At 41.6% G+C, this 19,496-nt stretch overlaps 1 protein-coding gene across 1 annotated transcript; it reads right to left on the bottom strand.

Moving 5' to 3' along the window:
• Nucleotides 1–2,065: 2,065 nt before the first annotated feature.
• slc22a21 (solute carrier family 22 member 21) lies at nucleotides 2,066–19,019 on the bottom strand. Its single transcript, XM_088320626.1, has 11 exons — nucleotides 18,940–19,019; nucleotides 16,965–17,372; nucleotides 15,759–15,862; nucleotides 15,459–15,613; nucleotides 14,208–14,379; nucleotides 14,009–14,135; nucleotides 12,466–12,557; nucleotides 9,973–10,187; nucleotides 6,664–6,846; nucleotides 6,415–6,550; nucleotides 2,066–2,211 (listed from the first exon to the last, which is right to left on the bottom strand). The coding sequence occupies exons 2-11, from the start codon at nucleotides 17,355–17,357 to the stop codon at nucleotides 2,133–2,135; spliced, it is 1,656 nt and encodes a 551-aa protein (XP_088176752.1). The 5' UTR covers nucleotides 17,358–17,372; nucleotides 18,940–19,019; the 3' UTR covers nucleotides 2,066–2,132.
• Nucleotides 19,020–19,496: the final 477 nt, after the last annotated feature.

The following is a 19,496-nucleotide window of genomic DNA, read 5'->3' as shown; positions in this document are numbered from 1 at the left end:
CACCAACGTCAATGTACGCTTCCGACAAAAGCGATCGTATTCTATATAATACGCTTTAAAACAAAATAAAGCGAGCTAATCGTCAGTTCTCCTCTCTTGAGTTTATCCTTAACTTCTTGTTGGTCCGACTCCATATCGGGGATACCAGGCCAAAATCACGCGAATTTGCGGAGGGGAAGATTATTAAGAGGACAGCATTCACGTCACGTCACGTGCACAGAGCATGCTCTGGCTCCGTTAAAAGCAATTACAGCTCCTTCTCCGTTTTATCCAAATTATTTATTTTATAACAAGTATTCCTTGGTCTAGTATCCATACATAGTTTAAGTATATATTTTTAATGAACATATATTTATAATTATTAATTAATTAAAAAAAAAAAAAAAAAAAAAAAAAAAAAAGCAGGGCCGAACCCGACCCGACCCGACCGTATGACTGACATTTCAGGCCCGACCCGGCCCGAAATTGCCTCGGGTTCGGGTTCGGGCTCGGGCCATAAATCTTAGGTCTAATCTGAATCTGATTCTGAATCTGATATCGGATCCTGAATCATTTGGGAAAAGCCTGAGTATCGCAAGCTCAGAATATTCAGTTTTATTCATCTAATCTGTTTTATTGTAATAAAATCCTCAAATTGCTTAATCCACACCTTATTTCAACCATTCTCGTGACCTGGATGTCGATTCAAACATGGAGAGGGAGAAATAGTCCGTCCTCCTGGAATGTTCACAGTTCATGATTAACTGATCCCTTGACGTCAAGACACCACTGAGCATCCACCTCTGCTGATGATTCCTGTCCTTTTATTTGGATCCTGACTCAGATACGGCACCTTCGTCATCTCGACCGTCATTAATTAACTCTACACGTCTCAGAGAAGGTCATTTTTATTTCACATGTTACCAATTCAGTCTGCCAAAATCTCTCTACAATCTTCCAAAAGAGTTCCTTAAAGCCGTGGAGAGGACAAAAGCTTCAAACAACATTGAGAAAAACTTATTTAACACAGGATTTTACCAATCAACTTCATAACTGAATTCTGTACATCGGGGTCTCAAACTCATTTTAGCTGGGGGCCACATGCTACGGAAAAAAATTCTCCCTGGGGCCAGAATAGTCGAGTCAAAAGAGCGAGGGAGAAAAAGAGAGAAGTAAAGAGAAACAGAGAGAGAACAAGGGAGACAGAGAAAAAGAAGAGAAGAGAGAGAAAAGAGAGAAAAATAGAGAGAGCACAGAAAAGAGAGCAAAATATCAAAAGAAATTGAGAAAAGGGAGAAAGAGAAAGAAAAAGAGAGAAAAGAGAGAAAGAAAGAGATGCTAAAAGAGAGTAAGAAACAGAGAGAGGAAAAAAGTGACAGAGAAACAAATCAAGAGAGCTAAAGAGATAAAAAAGAAAGAGAGAAGAGAAATAGAGGGAAAGAGTGAGCGAGAGAAATAGAATAGAAAAAAACAGTGAGGATAAGAGATAGAGAAACAAAGGACAAGGACAAGGGAGGGTGAGAAAGAGAGAGAAAAAAAGGGGGGAATGAAAAAGAAAAAGAATGAGATTGAGAGAGAGAAAATGTGAGAAAAAGAGAAGTAAGAGCATGAGAAACAGAGAAAACAAGAGAGAAAAAAAGAGAGAAAGATAGAGAGAATGTGAGAAAAAAAGAAAAGCATGAGAAAAAGAGAAAATGAGGGAGGAAGAACGATACAAAGCGAGACAGAAAAAGAGAAAATAAAAGAAGCGAATGAAGCAGAGAAAAAGAAAGAAATACAGCTCCAGTTGCTTTGCCCCCTTGCTTTGGTGACATCCAGTGGACACATTTTTCTCTTGTGCTCTTAGCATTGTCTCATGGGCTGTATTAAAACCCACGGGGGCCCTGATCCCTCCCGCGGGCCGCATGCTTGACACCTGTGCTGTACATAGATCCACTCAACGGCAGCTTGTGTAGCTCCATGTGAATCAAAAATGGAAAAGTGCTAAAAACACATAGAAATCAGGTCATAAAATAAACCCTCTATTGATAATAGTGTTGCATATTCAACTGATTTTCAAAAATAAAAGTATTGTCTACAACAATCATCACGTTCGGGAATTATTCTTTTTTTATTCTGAATATTATATATATTATAAAATACATATTATATATTCACTGGCCAACAATTGACTTCCCTTGGGTGTCTTCTTCGTCCGTTTTAGTGCTTTTGTAGATATACTTTCGACAGCACCTAAAAAAATAAAGAACATTTAATGGAAAATGCGACATGTTATTTTGGCTGGAACATTTACATTCAGCATAATTCTTTGTTGGAATTATATACATATACTGGACTGTCTCAGAAAATTAGAATATTGTGATAAAGTTCTTTATTTTCTGTAATGCAATTAAAAAAACAAAAATGTCATACATTCTGGATTCATTACACATCAACTGAACTATTTCAAGCCTTTTATTATTTTGATATTGCTGAATTTGGCTTACAGCTTAAGAAAACTCAAAAATCCTATCTCAAAATATTAGAATATCATGAAAAAGTATACAAGTAGGCTATTCAACTAATCACCTGAATCATCTAATTAACTCGAAACACCTTGCGAGGTTTCCTGAGCCTTAAAAACACTCAGCTTGGTTCAGTAAACTAAATCACAAGTATGGGGAAGACTGCTGATCTGACTGCTGTCCAGAGGACCATCATTGATACCCTCCATCAGGAGGGTAAGACACAAAAAGAAATTTCTCAAAGAGCAGGCTGTTGACAGAGTGCAGTTTCAAAGCATATCCACAAAAAGTCTGTTGGAAGGGAAAAATGTGGCCGGAAACGCTGCACAACCAAGAGAGATGACCGCAGCCTTAACAAAATTGTGAAGAAGAGCCGCTTCCAGAATTTGGGGGAGCTTCAAAGACAGTGGGCTGAAGCTGGAGTCCAGGTATCAAAAGCCACAGTTCACAGACGTGTCCGGGAAATGGGCTACAATAGCCGTATTCCCATGGTCAAGCCACTTCTGAACTCAAGACAACGGAAGAAGCGTCTGACTTGGGCTATGGAGAAGAAGCACTGGACAGTTGCAGAGTGGTCCAAAGTCCTCTTTTCAGACAAAAGCAAGTTTTGCATTTCATTTGGAAGTCAAGGCGCCAGAGTCTGGAGAAAGGCTGGAGAGGAGCAAAATCCAAGTTGCTTGAAATCCAGTGTGAAGCTCCCACAGTCAGCAATGGTTTGGGGAGCCAGGTCAGCTGCTGGTGTTGGTCTACTGTGTTTCATCAAGTCCAGAGTAAATGCAACTGTGTACCAAGAGATTTTAGAGCACTACATGCTTCCATCTGCTGAAAAGCTCTATGGAGATGAGGATTTCATTTTCCAGCATGATCTGGCACCTGCCCACAGTGCCAAAACCACCAGTAACTGGTGCACTGACCATGGCATCACTGTCCTTGATTGGCCTGCTAATTCCCCTGACAAGTTGTTTTTCACCGAAAGCCTTGAAAGAAGAAAGGAGGTGTCCAAACAGAAACCAGCTGTGATCATCGGGCGGGAAGCAAGGCGTGCGAAAGAAGATTAACTCGGCGTAGCAACAGTTAGAATGCGGTCTCAACCAGTTAGATAGAACCCCTCCCTTTAGAGAAGTTGAGACTTATGTACAATAGGGCGAAGCCTAATAAAAAGAGGAAAGAGATCGAAGATTTCTTCAGAGTGATTTGGGAGATTGGCGGTATACAATCTCTTCGATCTTTTTCCTTGCAAGATATCTAAACTGATCAGATTCTCTGTTGTCTTTTTATTTCAGAGCGTTTTATCATAAATGTTGGGGACTTAAACCTAACATTCTTAATAGTACTTTTGTGTAAATCATTGTTTTTCGTGCATTTTCATAATATATTTCAAAGGGAAATATCGACGCTTACAGTGAAGAAAATGAATATTTGAACCCCCTTCTGTTTTGCTATTTTTCCCACTTAGAAATCATGGAGGGGTCTGAGAGAGAGATAAACTAAAAAGAAAAATCCAGGAATCACAATGCATGATTTTTTTACAATTTAATTGTGTGATACACTAAAGATCCGTTAGTCCGCCCATTAGAAGTCCTGCACTCCATGTATCATTCTGAGTCAGATGCACCATTTTGAGGTCCTTAACTGCATAACAACACCTGCCCACCCCATACGATCAGTTAAGACTTCAACTTGTAACATGCCAAAGACCAAAGAGCTGTCCAAAGACACCAGAGACAAAATGTTACACCTCCACAAGGCTGCAAGGGGCTACGGAGCAATTGCCAAGCAGCTTGGTGAAAAAAGGTCCACTGTTGGAGCAATCATTAGCAAATGGAAGAAGCTGAACATGACGGTCAATCTCAATCGGAGTCGAGCCCCATGCAAGATATCATCTCGTGGGGTCTCAATCATTCTAAGTAAAGTGAGGAATCAGCCCGGAACTACACTACATGAGTTGGTCAATGAACTGAAAGTTTCGTGGTCAGATGAGACCAAAATAGAACTTTTTGGTCATAATTCCACAACCCGTGTTTGAAGGAAGAAGAATGAGGAGTACAATCCGAAGAACACCATCCCTACCGTGAAGCATAGGGGTGGTAGCATCGTGCTCTGGGATGTTTTTCTGTGCACCGCATTAAAGAGAGGATGACTGGGGTATTGTTAGATTTTGGGGAAAAACCTCCTTCCCACAGTCAGAGCATTGAAATGGGCATAACCGTTCCTTTAAATGCGAGACTTCCTTTGAATATTCGTAATTTTAGTGTAATTAAAGACTATATTGTACAAAGAATCTTTATTCGATATTTTTGTGTGGGGTAGACAACTCTTTTCAATTGTTTTCTTTCTTTCTATCTGACTCTTTCTATCTCGCTTTTTCTTTACTGATTGTTTCTCTCTATCTTTCTTTCTCTCTATTTACCGTATTCACTATATCTGTTCTCTCTATCTTCTGTTCTCTCACTCTTTATGGTTTTATGTCTTCTTCACTCTCGCTTTTTCTTTATGGTTTTATCTCTTGCTCTCTCTCACGCTCTCTTTATGATTTTATCTCTTGTTTTCTTACTTTCTCTGTATGGTTTTCTCTCTTTTTCTCTCTCTCGTTCTCTCTTTATGGTTTTAGCTCTTGTTCTTCTTTGCTCCCTCTTTATGGTTTTATCTCTTGTTCTCTCTCTAGGTCTCTCTGTGGTTTTATCTTTTGTTCTATCTTACTCTTTCTTTATGGTTTGATCTCTTGTTCTCTCTCTCGCTGTCTATATGGTTTTATTTTTTGTTCTTTCCTCATTCTCTCTTTATGATTTTATCTCTTGTTCACTCTCTCGCTCTCTCTATGGTTTGATCTCTTGTTCTCTCTCACTATCTCTTTATGGTCTTATATCATGTTCTCTCTCTCTCTCTCTTTATGGTTCATCTCTAGTTCTCTCTTGCTTTCTCTATGGTTTTATCTATTGTTCTTTCCTCACTCTCTTTGATTTTATCTCTTGTTCACGCTCGCTCTCTATATGGTTTAATCTCTTGTTCTTCCTCGCTCTCTCTTTATGGTTTTACATCATGTTCTCTCTCTCTCTCTCGCCCTCTCTATGGTTTGATCTCTTGTTCTCTCTCGCTATCTCTTTATGGTCTTATATCATGTTCTCTCTCTCACTCTCTTTCTCTCTTTATGGTTCATCTCTAGTTCTCTCTTGCTCTCTCTATGGTTTTACCTCTTGTTCTCTCTCTTGCTTTCTCTATGGTTTTATCTATTGTTCTTTCCTCACTCTATGATTTTATCTCTTGTTCACGCTCGCTCTCTATATTGTTTAATCTCTTGTTCTTCCTCGCTCTCTCTTTATGGTTTTACATCTTGTTCTCTCTCTCTCTCTCTCACTATGGTTTGATCTCGTGTTCTCTCTCTCACTCTCTCTGGTTTTATCTCTTCATCTCTTGAACTCTCTCTTTATGATTTTATCTCTTGTTTTTCTCACTCTCTCTTTATGGTTTTATCTCTTTTTCTCTCTCTCGTTCTCTCTTTATGGTTTTGACTCTTGTTCTTTTCTAACTATATTTATGATTTCATCTCTTGTTTACTCTCGCTCTCTCTATGGTTTAATCTCTTGTTCTTCCTCGCTCCCTCTTTATGGTTTTATCTCTTTTTTTCTTTCTCGCTCTCTGTATGGTTTTATCTCTTGTTCTCTCCCACTCTCTCTTTATGGTTTTACCTCTAGTTCTCTCTCGTGTGCTCCCTCTCTCGCACCTGCTTTCTCTCTCTCTCTTTGCGTGCTCCCTCTCCCTCTATCTTTCTCTCTCTCTTCCACCTCCCCCCAATTCTAAAGACGGCTTATCACATCAACTTCATTGCTTGTTTACAAATGATCCATGCCGAGCGGCCATTGAAGACAAGCGTCGACATCGGCCTCACTACATGGACACGGGCAGCGAGGCCGGTTTCTCGGCAACTGCTCACCCGGGGAAGGGCTGCATTTGCTCAAGGGTTTCCGGCAGTGGCATTCCGTAGCTCTCGGGCAGCAGGAGGCTGAGCAACGCCGCAATACAGATCAGGCCGCCCATTAGGATGTACGGTAGTGAAACAGAATAGCTTCCTGTGGCAAAGGGTGTGAAAAATGCGGTAAAAAGCGGAAACAAAGAGAAATAAAGTGAGAGATGATGTTGCATTATTTAAAGGAAATTGAAGCACATTCATACTCGTTCTTACTTAGGTAGATGATGTATGGTGCGAGGATGCTGCCTATCCGGGAGGCCATGGAGCAGGCACCCAAGGCCGTGTTCCTCAGTACTGTCGGGTAGAGTTCTGCCGAGTAGGCGTAAACGTGGGAGAAGGCTAATGTCAAGCAGAACTTCCCCATCATCTCCAAAGTCACCGCCAGCCAGTGCATGTCTGCCAGCAGGAATATACTCGAGTTTTGGGTCAAGTCAAGTACAGTGGGACTTCTTTGTACGAAAACTGTTACGGACGCTGCCCGACTTATGAACAAGTTCCGGACAATTTTTCGTAAGTTGAATTTGTTCGTAGGTTGCTACAGTGCTATATTTTGTATGTTTAAGGCTAACCTGTATCGTTTTGTACTAAAAAATAAACATTTCATAAAGTAATATTGTCATGTCCTGCACGGTTGTCATGGCGCCCAGCTGGCCCCGCCCCTTGACACCGGCTGAGACGCATTGGACTGATTGCTCTTGGAGTACTTAAGCGCGCCTTTTGGAACTGCCCGCTGCCAGATCATTGCTTAACCTTTTTGATAACCTTTTCATGCCTGTTTGACCTGAGTAATGCCTAGATTGTAATTTTGCCTGCCTTTGAACCTGCTTTATTTTGTTTTTGGTCCGTGTTTGTGATGGATAACTTTTCTTTCTACGCAATTGAGTTCCAACTTCCTGCTTCCCGGTCCGTTTCGTGACAAATATGCTCTTTAAAGATAAATAAAGATGAGTGCAACTTACTCTTGGAAGATGTGCTTCCAGAGGTCCTCCTCCGTGGTAAAAAGTTGCCGAAAAAAAGCGTTCCGACCATTTTCTCAACCGCATCAAGCTTTCTTATTCCACTTTCATTTAAGAAACGGCTCACCACTTCTTAAAACTTTACGCCAACCATATTGAATGGATGCACAAGATATTAAACAATAAAAATGGCAAAGTTCTTAGCGCGCTGGAGATACAGTATAGAATGTTTAGATACGAACTAGGAAGAGGAAGCCGGATTTCTTATTCGGGGTGGATGCTTGGTGAACTCTCACAGCAACACACGTCGGTGGTGGCCGAAAGAAGCACTACACTACGGAAAAAGGTGCACAAAATACCAAATCTAACTTACAGCAATGTCCGGATATTTTTCGACAACCCGAAAAAATATTAGTATCTACCCTTTTTACGCAAGTCGAATGGTCATAAGTAGGGGAGCGTCTCTATGCGAATTTAAGACTAAGACTACAGTAATATCGACTAAGACTGATCAAGATAATTCTCTGGCACAGTCCCGGGGGGCAGGAGGAGAGGAAGACCGTAAAAGAACAACATTAAGGATTGGAATGGTGCCAACTTTGCCCCGACCCAAGAACAGGCCAAAGACCGTCAAAAGTGGAAAAAGCTGTCCAGAGTTGCGTCCTCATTAGTGCCTTGACGACCCATGCTGGTAAGCGATCCGTGAAGCGTGATCTACCACGCTAAACGAAGGGAAATCTCATTTACGAGAAGTCCCGGAGGCTACCACTAGAGACCGCTCAAGACAGATCACCACTCGTGACCACTTACTGTTAGCATTAGCTCGCCCAGTTTTCACATTCAAAAAACTACAGGCAAGTAAAGAATTGTGCTGTAAAAGCGTTTATGTAAAGCAGCAATCTCCAAACTTTTTGAGTCACAGGCTGAATTGGTTTGGAAAATTTGCACAGGGGCTAGGGCAGAAAAGGAAAAAATAGCTAATTGATATATTACTTTTTTTTGTATACAGTATCCCAATAGAGAGTGTTAAATCTGATGCTTCTGCAATACATGAGGAAAAAAGATAATATAAGTGAATCCTTCTTTCACGTTTACATTTACCGGTACAAGTTGTGTTTTAGTACTTGAGATTGTATACCTTTAATTATAAATAGAACATATTTTAAATGTTTAAATGTTGGCCATTGTTTTTATGGAAGTATACAGGGACACAAGAACTGACAGGTATGCGATCTCCGTGACTCCTTTAAACGCCTCCTTCCTCTGAAGCACGGGCACTCATAATAAACTCGCATTTCATATACGGTAGTCAATGTAATCTTATTTCTCTTTTCACTGTATTTGGTGTATATTTAATTACTATTTCAATGTGATTTTAATGATCAAGAAGATGTGTTTTATAGCTATTTTGGGTTCAATTACCGTATTTTCCGCACTATAAGGCGCACTGGGTTATAGGGCGCACCCCGAAAAAATAGTTTTTGGTCCTATTTTTGACATACATAAGACGCACCGGATTATAAGGCGCTACAATGGGAACGTGGACAAAACAGTCAGATAGTTCAGTCCAACTTATTACCCCTTTAACATTCCCAAAGCTTGCAAAGACGCAAATACGTGTCGAGAACACGTGCTGATGCGGTGTCCGTACGATGTCACTCAAATGCATCGTTCCATCATTCGGAAGGTTAAAGTCTTGGGATTCAAGAAATGCCAACCATTCCTTAGTTTCTATTTTCTTTTTCGCTCGCAACTTTACTGTATGTATGACAATAAACACTTGGAATTGAGTTGAATTTAAAAATAGACACTCCATTCCATCCATTATCTGCACCGCTTATCACAGAAACATCGAGTTCAGTCTGAAACAAGATACAGGGAAAATATATAGCCAGAGTAGCTCACCGAAGTTGTTGTGTTCAATAATAACCCATGGTCCTCTTATATCTGTGAGTTTAGTAAATCCAGGAGAATAAAATATTTACAAATACAGAATAGTAAAAAAATGCTTTCTGTATGCCATCAACCACGCGCTATACGCATTCATCTTTTTCGGCCAATTGCAGGCTTTGTTTTGCCGCTTCAGCCAATGCCAGCCTGTAAATGATAAAAAGGATCCGCCTCTTGACCTCCGAATAACTTTAGCCAATAGTGATCCATTCAAATGATGATTGACACATTGGTTAGCCAATGAAACGCCGGTAAATAAATCCCAGCATACACCGCGGACTACTTGGCGTTCGGGGGAAAATCTAGTCGGCGGCGGCAAGTTAGTTGCAAGACTTTGCGAATTAATATTGATCCATAATTAAGGCGCACTGTATTATAAGGCGCATGGTCAGCTTTTGAAAAAAATAATGGCTTTTAGGTGCGCCTTATAGTGCGGAAAATACGGTATATGCTTTCGGGAGGACAGGAGCAGAACAATCACTTTTTAATATTTCAAATCAGGGAAAGTTGCTCGCTAAATAATCGTTTTGAGCTACGAGCACTATTCTGGAACGAATTTAGCTTGTAAGAAGAAGTACCACTGTGTTGTAGGAATGCTTTGATTTGTGTTTGTGACCTGTAGGAATGAGCTGGATGACCAGGAGGAACAATCCCGAGGCCAGGAGACTACCGGCCATGGTGAGTCGACGGGGGCATCGGCGGAACATGATCCAAGTTATGATGTAGGCGGGGATCTCTACTGCCCCCGACAGGAAACAGTTGAGGTAGGCGTCGCCATGCAGGTTGGATGTGTTGAGCGACAGGGCCAGGTAGGCGATGGATATCGTGTTCCTGCCGAAGAGAGGGTTTACGCCAGTGGTCGGCAAACGTTTCTCTACCTTGGACCGGTTTAATGTCTGAGAATATTCCACTAATCTCATTATTAATTATAACAATAATAATTATCTACCTAAGTTAGAAAAAGTGTGCATTTTTCATACTTTTTCATTCTTTTTCTGTCATGATTGCTGATTCGGGTCACCTATGGCTGCCCCGTTGGCGCCAACAGTCCTGGTCGCTGATTGACTCCCTGCCACTTTTTTAACCCCCCGGCTCCCTGTTACCAGTGTCAGACCGTTCTGCAAACCTATGCTTTCAGCTAGGCAAGCTTTGTACTATCCGACATTCTCCTGCCCTGTTTTCTCTTGCCTGATACCTGTTGCCGACCTGTTTTTGGACCGTTTCAACTTTGCTCTTCCGTCCCGGCCATCGACCTGTTTTGCCCTGTTTCCTGCCTGATACCTGTTGCCGACCTCTTTTCTGGACTCGTTACCGCCCCTGCTCCCCCGTACCGGCTATCGACCAGTTTTCCAGCTGCCTACGACTATACTCGCTCGACATCAGCTACCCATGTCCGACGATCATCGGATCGTGGAAGCAAGCACTGCTCTCTTTCTCAATAAAACTGAGTAAAAATGAACGCTATTGGGTCCTGTCTCCCTTTCTGGCTTGTGACATTTTCATACTACTCGGTACTCTTCAGTACTTGTTAGAATGTTATAGTACCTCTTTTTTGTAGTACTTTTTAGTATGTTTCATTTCTTCCTCAATTTAAGTGTTCACCAATTTTATGTTTTGCAATTCCTGACGAAATCCTTCAATATTCAAATCTTTCACGTGATATTTTTAACATACTCCAAAACAGTGGTCAGCAACCTTTTCTGTACCATGGACCGGTTTAATGTCTGACTATATTCTCGCAACCCAGCACAATAATAACATTAATAAAAATGATAATAATAAATATTATTATTATTTTAACTCTAATCATGAAAATAATGGGGTGGGTGGGTTGGTATGATGGGTGAATGCCTTAAACACAAGGGTCATAGGGGCACCATTTCCTGTGGTGTGTGTTGGGCAAGAACAGCCTGGTGGCGCCCCTCTCCCTCCAATCCAAACAACAATAATAATTAGCCTAAATCCTAAATTACTAGACTACCAGGCTCCTGGACGACATATGAAACGGCCTTCGATTTTACCTCATCATCACACTATTTTTACTCAAAGTACCACGTTGTCTCACCTCTTATATCTTGAAGGTGATTGGTCAATTGTTGCATACCGTTGTTTTGGGCGAACTCATTCCCATAATGCTCCATGACAAGGTTGTACAACATGGCACTGTAATGGAGTATCTAATACCTATTTTTATGTCATCAACGGTGCTCTCACTGCAGGGATCTGGGTTTGAATCAGCGAGTGAGTTGTCTGTCTCTCTGTGCCCTCCTACTGGCTGGCAACCAGTTCAGGGTGTCCCCTGCCCACTGCCCGAAGATAGCTGGGATGGGCTCCAGCTCCCCCGCAACCCTACTGAGGATAAGCGGTGCAGATGGATGGATGTAATAAAATCAGTGAACTGGTCATGGCTAGTAGATGGTAGAGAATTTCTTTCAGATTCATTTGAAAATATTTGGGAACGACAATAGAAAAAAAAAGCTTAAATTAGCAAGATGTGAAATGTTTCTCATTCCAAACATACTTTAATACTTTTATTTCAGTGGAATATAGTAAAAAAAATACATTTCCTAAAATCCAAAAATTATGCTGTCATGTCCTGCACGGTCGTCATGGCACCCAGCTGGTTCCGCCCCTTGACACCGGCTGAGACAGATTGACTTGATTGCGTGTGGGATACTTAAGCGCTCCTTTTGGGACTGCCCGTTGCCAGACCATTGCTTAACTTGAGGAAAAACCTGTTCATGCCCGTTTGTCCTGAGTAAATGCCTAGTTTGTGATTTTGATTGCCTTTAAACCTGTTTTGTGAGTATTACCTAGTTTGAATTTTTGATTCCCTTTTAAGCCTGTTTTGTTTTGTCTTTGGTCCCTGCGTGTTGGACAACTTTTATTTTCTAAATTAAAGTAACAGATCGTACACGCAAATGAGTTCACACTTCTTGCCTCCTGGTCCGTTCCGTGACATAAGCGGAAAATAAAATCTAAAAAAAACCCTGAAATTTACTTCAGCAACAATAAATATTGTCCGTTGACAACTAACGTTTTCTTCTAAAAAATATTTTTCTTTAGTAAGAAAATCGAAGAAACGGATTCATGTGTGAGTGCAATTCACCAGACAAGCCACAGCACAGCAGACATCCAGCGGATGTTCGGAGAGCGAAGCATGTCGCAGATGGTGTACATCTTTTCCGGGCCACATTCTTTCTACAGGACAATAGACATTCCATAAAATGTACATTTCAATGAGATTTTAACAATGAATGTCATCTTGCTTATAAGTGAACATTGACGTTTTTATTAATTAAAAATCCTTTTTACAACGGCTCCCATGAGACAAATAGAAATTGGGCTTAGGGTCACGGCAGCATGTTGGGGGTCGTTTTGCCGGACATTCCAGTTTCAGCGGGTCTTCTGTCTCCCCCGCAGGGTTCCACTTTGGAACACGCACAAACATGTGCGTCGGCATGTCAATTATTGTCGGGAAGTGGACATTGAGCAGTGAACCAGATAAAGAGGGCAAGAAAAATTCTTACAAGAAAAAAAAAACATCTGTAGATATGCTGGTTTAATGATTGATGGTGAAGTGCTGAGATTGAGCGTCTATTTAATTTTTGTTGGCCTATTTTTCATCACTAACAAGCATCTATCATCTTGCTCACTACGGAAATACGCTTACAAGTGGTCATTGTTTTGCCTGAATAACCCCTCCGTTAAAAATTAGACATTTTCTCTATTAGGTATGTGTTAACAATGTCCAACTCAGTTCAAAGAGCCCTTGTTCTTTATTTTTCACTGCACCAATTTGCTTTTTTCTTATTTTTACCAGTGCCATTAGGGCAGAACACTTTAGGACTGCTGGAAGGTGATGTCATGCTCGTCCCCTCATTTATTAGTGTAGCATAAAAATGGTGAAAATAAAAAAAGGGCTGCTTCATTATAGTCCATCCGCCAACACAAACCCCAAGAAAGATGAAAAAAAGAAGAGTTCATTTGAGCGCATCGAAGTAATGCATGTACGAGCACGTGCATCATGAATGGGCTTACTGAGGCTGCAGTGATGGAAGAATCCAAGAGATGACAGCAGAAAGGGATAAAGTTTCAAATTCTGCACAGTTTCATTAACGTTGAATTATCAAATTATAGATAATCAATGAGCAGAAGATTACAAAGAGAGGTAAACATAAATTAAATGGCACATAGTATTAAATTCACTAGAGCATTGACAGCTTTGTAGAGAAAATAATATTGCAAATTTAGCTTAAGTCTGGTCGGGGAAAATACATATTTCCACGTAATCGTAAATGATTAAACTAGCAATTCTTTATAGATTTTAAACATGTTACCGATTTTTAAAATCAGCGACCTCGTGTGGCAATTATAACTTTTGACAAAAATAGATTGTCTACCAAAGTGAAATCCTTTAGTTCTCTATTTCTATTTCCACATAAAAATTTAACTGAAGTGTATGTTAATAAGTACAATAATTTATAGCAAGCCTGCAGATTTTGAACCAACTTTAACTGTAAATTTTCAAATTTTGGAAAGATATAGTTTAATTCCTTACCGTTATTAACTACTGACCCTTTTTATGAACCATTGAAACTACATTAATAACCTCAGACTAAATTCCTCACACAAACCCGAAAGACACAAACCTGCAAAGAAACGAAAATTTTGGAAGGCGCCTGTATTTTGTTCCTCTTGGCAGCGCATCTCACAATAGCTTCGGCTTCACCAATCCTTCCTTGAGACAGTAGCCAGCGAGGCGACTCGGGGATGGTCCTGCACATGCAATAAAACACGATCCGGTTGAGCGGTTAAACCGGCACCAGGGTTGGAAAATTGCACACCTACCACCAAAGAGTTAAGAGAAGGAACCCGGGCGTGCTGATGCCCAGCGTCAGCATCCTCCAATCTCGCAGGAAATAAGCATGGAGTGGCAGAAGCATGTAGCCCAACGCGAAGAAAAAGCACGTGCCCGCTGTGGTGAAGAACTGGCGCACTTGAGGAGTGAGAAGTTCCGCTCCTGCAACAAAGACCTTTCACTTTACTTTCCAATTGAAAACACTCTCTCAGTACAAAGTCACTTACAGTAGCAAGTAAGTACGAGTGGGTTTTAAATGGCCATTGAGGCTCATTTGTTTCATTTTTGCCAAGGTTCTGTATGCACTTGCTGTTTCTTGTTGGTGATAGGAATGAGTGGAGAGGTGTTGTAAAAGGATAGTGGGATGTTTGGACGCGTTCTGAGGGATGGGCAGGGCACCTGTATGATGCGGCAGGGGTAAACCAGCCAAATCTGTCTGGCCCTGCTGTTAAACAGAACAGTGTTTTGTGTCACCCTGGCCCGAGTGACATGGCCGCTTTCTTGTGTCCCGTTTCTTCTGGAGGGACGAAAGCATGACCAACTTAGGTGCCTAACTTGTTTGGGTGTTTGGGTGTTTGGGTTGGCCATGGTCCAAAAATGTTTGTGTGTGTTTTTTTGAGAGAGAGAGAGAGAGAGAGAGAGAGAGAGAGAGAGAGAGAGAGAGAGAGAGAGAGAGAGAGAGAGAGAGAAGAGAGAGAGAGACAGAGAGAGACAGAGAGAGAGACAGAGAGAGAGAGACAGAGAGAGAGAGACAGAGAGAGAGACAGACAGAGAGAGAGAGAGAGACAGACAGAGAGAGAAAGACAAACAGAGAGAGAGAGAGACAAACAGAGAGAGACAGACACAGAGAGAGAGAGAGACAGAGAGACAGAGAAACAGAGAGACAGCGAGACAGAGAGACAGAGCGACAGAGACAGGGAGAGAGAGAGACAGAGACAGAGACAGAGAGAGACAGACAGAGAGAGACAGACACAGAGAGAGAAAGAGAGACAGAGAGACAGAGAGAGACAGAGAGACAGAGAGACAGAGACAGAGACAGAGAGAGACAGAGAGACAGAGAGAGAGAGACAGAGAGAGAGAGAGAGAGAGAGAGAGACAGAGAGAGACAGAGACAGAGAGAGACAGAGAGAGACAGAGACAGACAGAGAGAGACAGAGAGAGACAGAAACAGAGAGAGACAGAGATACTGTGTGCACCATATGGACAGGAGTTTCCAAGAACCCCCTAATGCTTTTACGTACCAAGCACATAGGCGGCCAGGTAGTTGGAGATGTGGGACACCCCACCAAAGAAGAACAGGACACAAAAAGCCAACCAGGACTGAGCAAAGACCATGAGGAAAGCGCACAGTGGCTGGCCAGCAAGGCCCACAAACATCACAATCTTCCTGCCAAATCTGAAATCAAAAGAAGATTCATGAACCCATCTCCATTCGGTGTAATAAAGAAGAGAATAGGGAATGTGAAATACCGTGACAACTCCATTAGCAAAATATAAAAATACACCAAAAAATTTATACGTTCAAGCAATGTGTTGCTAACCTGTCAGAGAGCTGGCCAGAGAGGAAGGATCCAAAAAGGTAGCCAAAAAAGTAGAGCGACAACGTCAGTGGTTTTCTCCACTGATTGCTACACACCAGATCCCACTGCAACATAAACACAGAGATCTGGATTAAACTCCAAAAACACTCAAAATAATCAAGTTAAGACAAACAATCCTTTTAAAACATTACACCACGCAGGTAAAAGGAGGCTTCATCATGTCTGAGAAGGATTGCTAACTTTTGATTCAATAGGAATTTTTGCTACAGTTTGGTATTGTTATAAATTCTCCTTTCTGTATTATGGAAATATCTACACACCAAAATGGCCCACCTCCCCCTCAAACTTCCATATCAATCAGTCAAACTGGTGTTGTAATTTCTCATGGATGATTTGGCCTCAAAATTATTTTTAATCCCTGAATATGGGGCGGCAGTAGCTCAGGAGGTAGAGCGCTAGTCTTGGGATCAAGGGATCCCAGTTCGAATCCCGGCTCGTCCGTGTTACATGTCGAAGTGTCCTTGGGTAAGACACTGAACCCCTAATACCCCCAATAAGCAGGTTAGCGCCTTACATGGCTGCAAGACCGCTATTGGGAAATGTGGAGCACATTGTAAAGCGCTTTGGGAAGTCTTTGACTTGAAAAGCGCTATATAAGTGCAGATCATTTCATTTCATTTCAATAAATCCTAAATTTGGTCTCATATAGAAAACATCGCTAACTCTTCTCATGGGAGAAAGTAATAGTCCAAATAATCTTAATTTCCTGTGGATCTTATCAAGAGTTTGGATTTCACCCAAAGTGGATGAGTGAAACTTTTTGTGCAGTGTGCATGGTTCATTGAGACTTGTTCTCTGCTCTCTGTCAGGCTCAATGGTAAAATTTAATCCAAAGACTTCCAATGGCATTTTTGGCATAGTGTCTTTGCAGCTTTTCAGTACTTGCACTCATGATCAGAGTCCACTAAATTTTAAGTTGATCAGTAAACCTGCCTCCATGGGCCTCCTTTTCAAATCTTTCTCAATTTCGGTTCGAGAAAGTTCTGGATCATAAGGAATCTTTCCCTGTTTTCTGGCGTTGATCTTATTTTGTAACAGATAAGCATACTCAATATCTTTTAAACTAGACTTAAGTTGAGTTGTTTTACTACTGAGAAAATTTGGAGTTTTGATATCCTCAAAATTCAATGAAGCAATTCTACTCACCTCAGACACAATCGTAGAGGCATAGATACTGCGGTCGTATTCCCACCCGTCCAGGCAGCCTTCTTGGGGCACGATGCTTAGGTTGACTTGAGAAGGACGTAAGCCCGCCTCTGAGTAAGCCCTTAGAGCATCCAAACGGTACCTGGAGCACGCAGCAGGCTGCAGGTCCTCTGTCAAGGGGATGCTGACGTTGCGCCATTCGTCCGTCAGGTTCGGTCCCTGTGTAGGCACCAGGCAGCGGTGGGCCGGCGTGTCGGCCACGAAGACTACTATCAGGGCGCCATAACCGTTGGGGATCATGGTGACACAGAGTAGAAAGGCGAGGCGGCGTTGGAAGGGCCCCCAGTCTCCGAGGAACTCTGTGTCAGCCTCATAGTCGTTCACCTTCTCCATCCTGTAAGACTAATTCTGCGGTGGAGTGTTTTTTTAGTTTGAACTGGTCAAGTAGAGTGACACCATCCCAGCACACAGGCACCACCCTCACACACAGTCTCCTGGACACACACACAAGAACAACACTGCCTCTAGTACATATTCAACTAGTAGGCGTTTATCGTCGGGACTGAATGGACTGTATGGAAGAGACTTGGTCCTAGCACAGTTTCTTTCAGAATCATACCAGGGGACAGGGGTCGGCAACCCATGATGTTGAAAGAGCCATATTGGACCCCCCCAAAAAACAACATATGCAGGGTTGGGTAGGGTTACTTTAACTTTATTACTTTCAATGACTTTTGGATTACTCCCATACCAAATATGCTAATAAAAGACAAAAGAAACTAAATATGAATACAATGATGACTCACAACACGTGGTAAGCTTTCTCCCCTGGCTTTGATCTCTTTGATCTCCGGCAAAACTAACATCAAATGCGACAGAAACAAAATGAAAATAAATCCAAACAGCTTGCCAACATCATTTTTGCCGTTCCGTGTATTCCGTTACTCCCCAAGCCTGCACAAAATTTAGTCATTTTATTCATATTTAGTTTATTTTGTCTTTTATTAGCATATCTGGTATTGGAGTAATCCAAAAGTAATTGAAAGTAATCAAGTTAAAGTAACCCTACCCAACCCTGCATATATGTTTAAAGCCGCAAAAAAAAAAGAAAATCTTGATTTAAACTTATAACAATATATATACTGCATACTGTATGGATGTCTATAATGAGAATATACGCTGAGTATTCTTGTGTCATGTTTGTCCTCCTACAGAAACCATATCATTTTCCATTATCAAACATTTTTGAAAAAGCGTCAGGGAGCCACAAGGAAGCGATTTTGGTTTGACTTGACTGATTGTCAATCTAGAAAACTTTGCGTTAAATACTTTTTGGGATATTACATTTGACAGAGTTTCTATAGCGATCAGTCCTTTCGCAATGACGAAGGAATATATTGATAAAGTTTGATAAGTCAGCATCAAATTCTTTTTCAAGAAACCTATCTATAGAAAATAGGATATTCATGTCTTATTTGGCGAATTTTGTTCCTGCTACATGTTGTTGCACTATTTTTTATGCCCTATTGCTACAATGCTGTATTTTTCATTGCACTATTCTTGCAATTCACTTACAACAGTCTACAAGCATTACCATGTAAATTTTGCATTGCTATACTGTCAGAACCAAAACAGGAGGAGGACCCAGATGCGTAACGTTTCTCATACAAGCTTTATTTTCAGGAATGGGGCAGTCATGCAAGTTAACACAAACGCCAGTGGTTCGGCGATCGTTGGAAGAAGTAAGGCAGAAGTCTGGTGTGGAACAACATGAAGCCAGGGGCCGACAAGATCAATACCAGTTACATGAGCAGATACCGGACCGATGGGGTCAAAACTGGACAGGACGGGACAGAAAGGATTGATATCAAATACAGGAGACTGGAGACAGATATCAGACAGGACGAGACAGACAGGATCGATACCAGACACTGGAGGCCGATATAAAACAGGACGAGATAGACGGGTATGATACCTGATACTGGAGATTGTAGCAAGATATCAGACAGGATGAGACAGACAGAATCGATACCAAACACTGGAGACCGGAGCCAGATATCAAACAGGACCAGATAGACGGGATCGATACCGGACAGGATACACAAGCAGGATACCGGACAGAGTCAAGACGCACGTCTTGCGGATGCAGAGGTTCGTTGACGGACTGACAAAGGGTGAGTGAGAGCACTGAGCTTAAATAGGAGGGAAGCCAATCAGTCAACGAGCCGCAGCTGGCGCCAAACGGGCGGGGCCAATTGGGGGCAATGGGCAACCGTGACATATACCAATATTGTTTTTTCATGTTTTTGTCTTTTATCACCTGTTTATCCTGGGGTGCCAGGACAATTTTACAGGCTTGAGGCTTCGTTGCTGAAATGCACTTTGGACAGATGATTACATATTACCTATGTTTTTTTTTTTAATTAATGTTTTGTGTATTGTTACCCAATGCTAAATCTATTGCACCCTGGAAGAGGTGTTGCCAATTGAGAGGCCCCCTCTCAAAGTTTCTCTTTTTCCTCATGCTGAGGT

The sequence above is a fragment of the Urocampus carinirostris genome, chromosome 17, assembly GCF_059441175.1.
Source record: "Urocampus carinirostris isolate Australia breed hairy pipefish chromosome 17, RoL_Ucar_1.0, whole genome shotgun sequence".
NCBI classification, from domain to species: Eukaryota; Metazoa; Chordata; class Actinopteri; order Syngnathiformes; family Syngnathidae; genus Urocampus; species Urocampus carinirostris.
The sequence above is the reverse complement of the archived record's forward strand: the minus strand, read 5'-3'. Positions and strand labels throughout refer to the sequence as shown.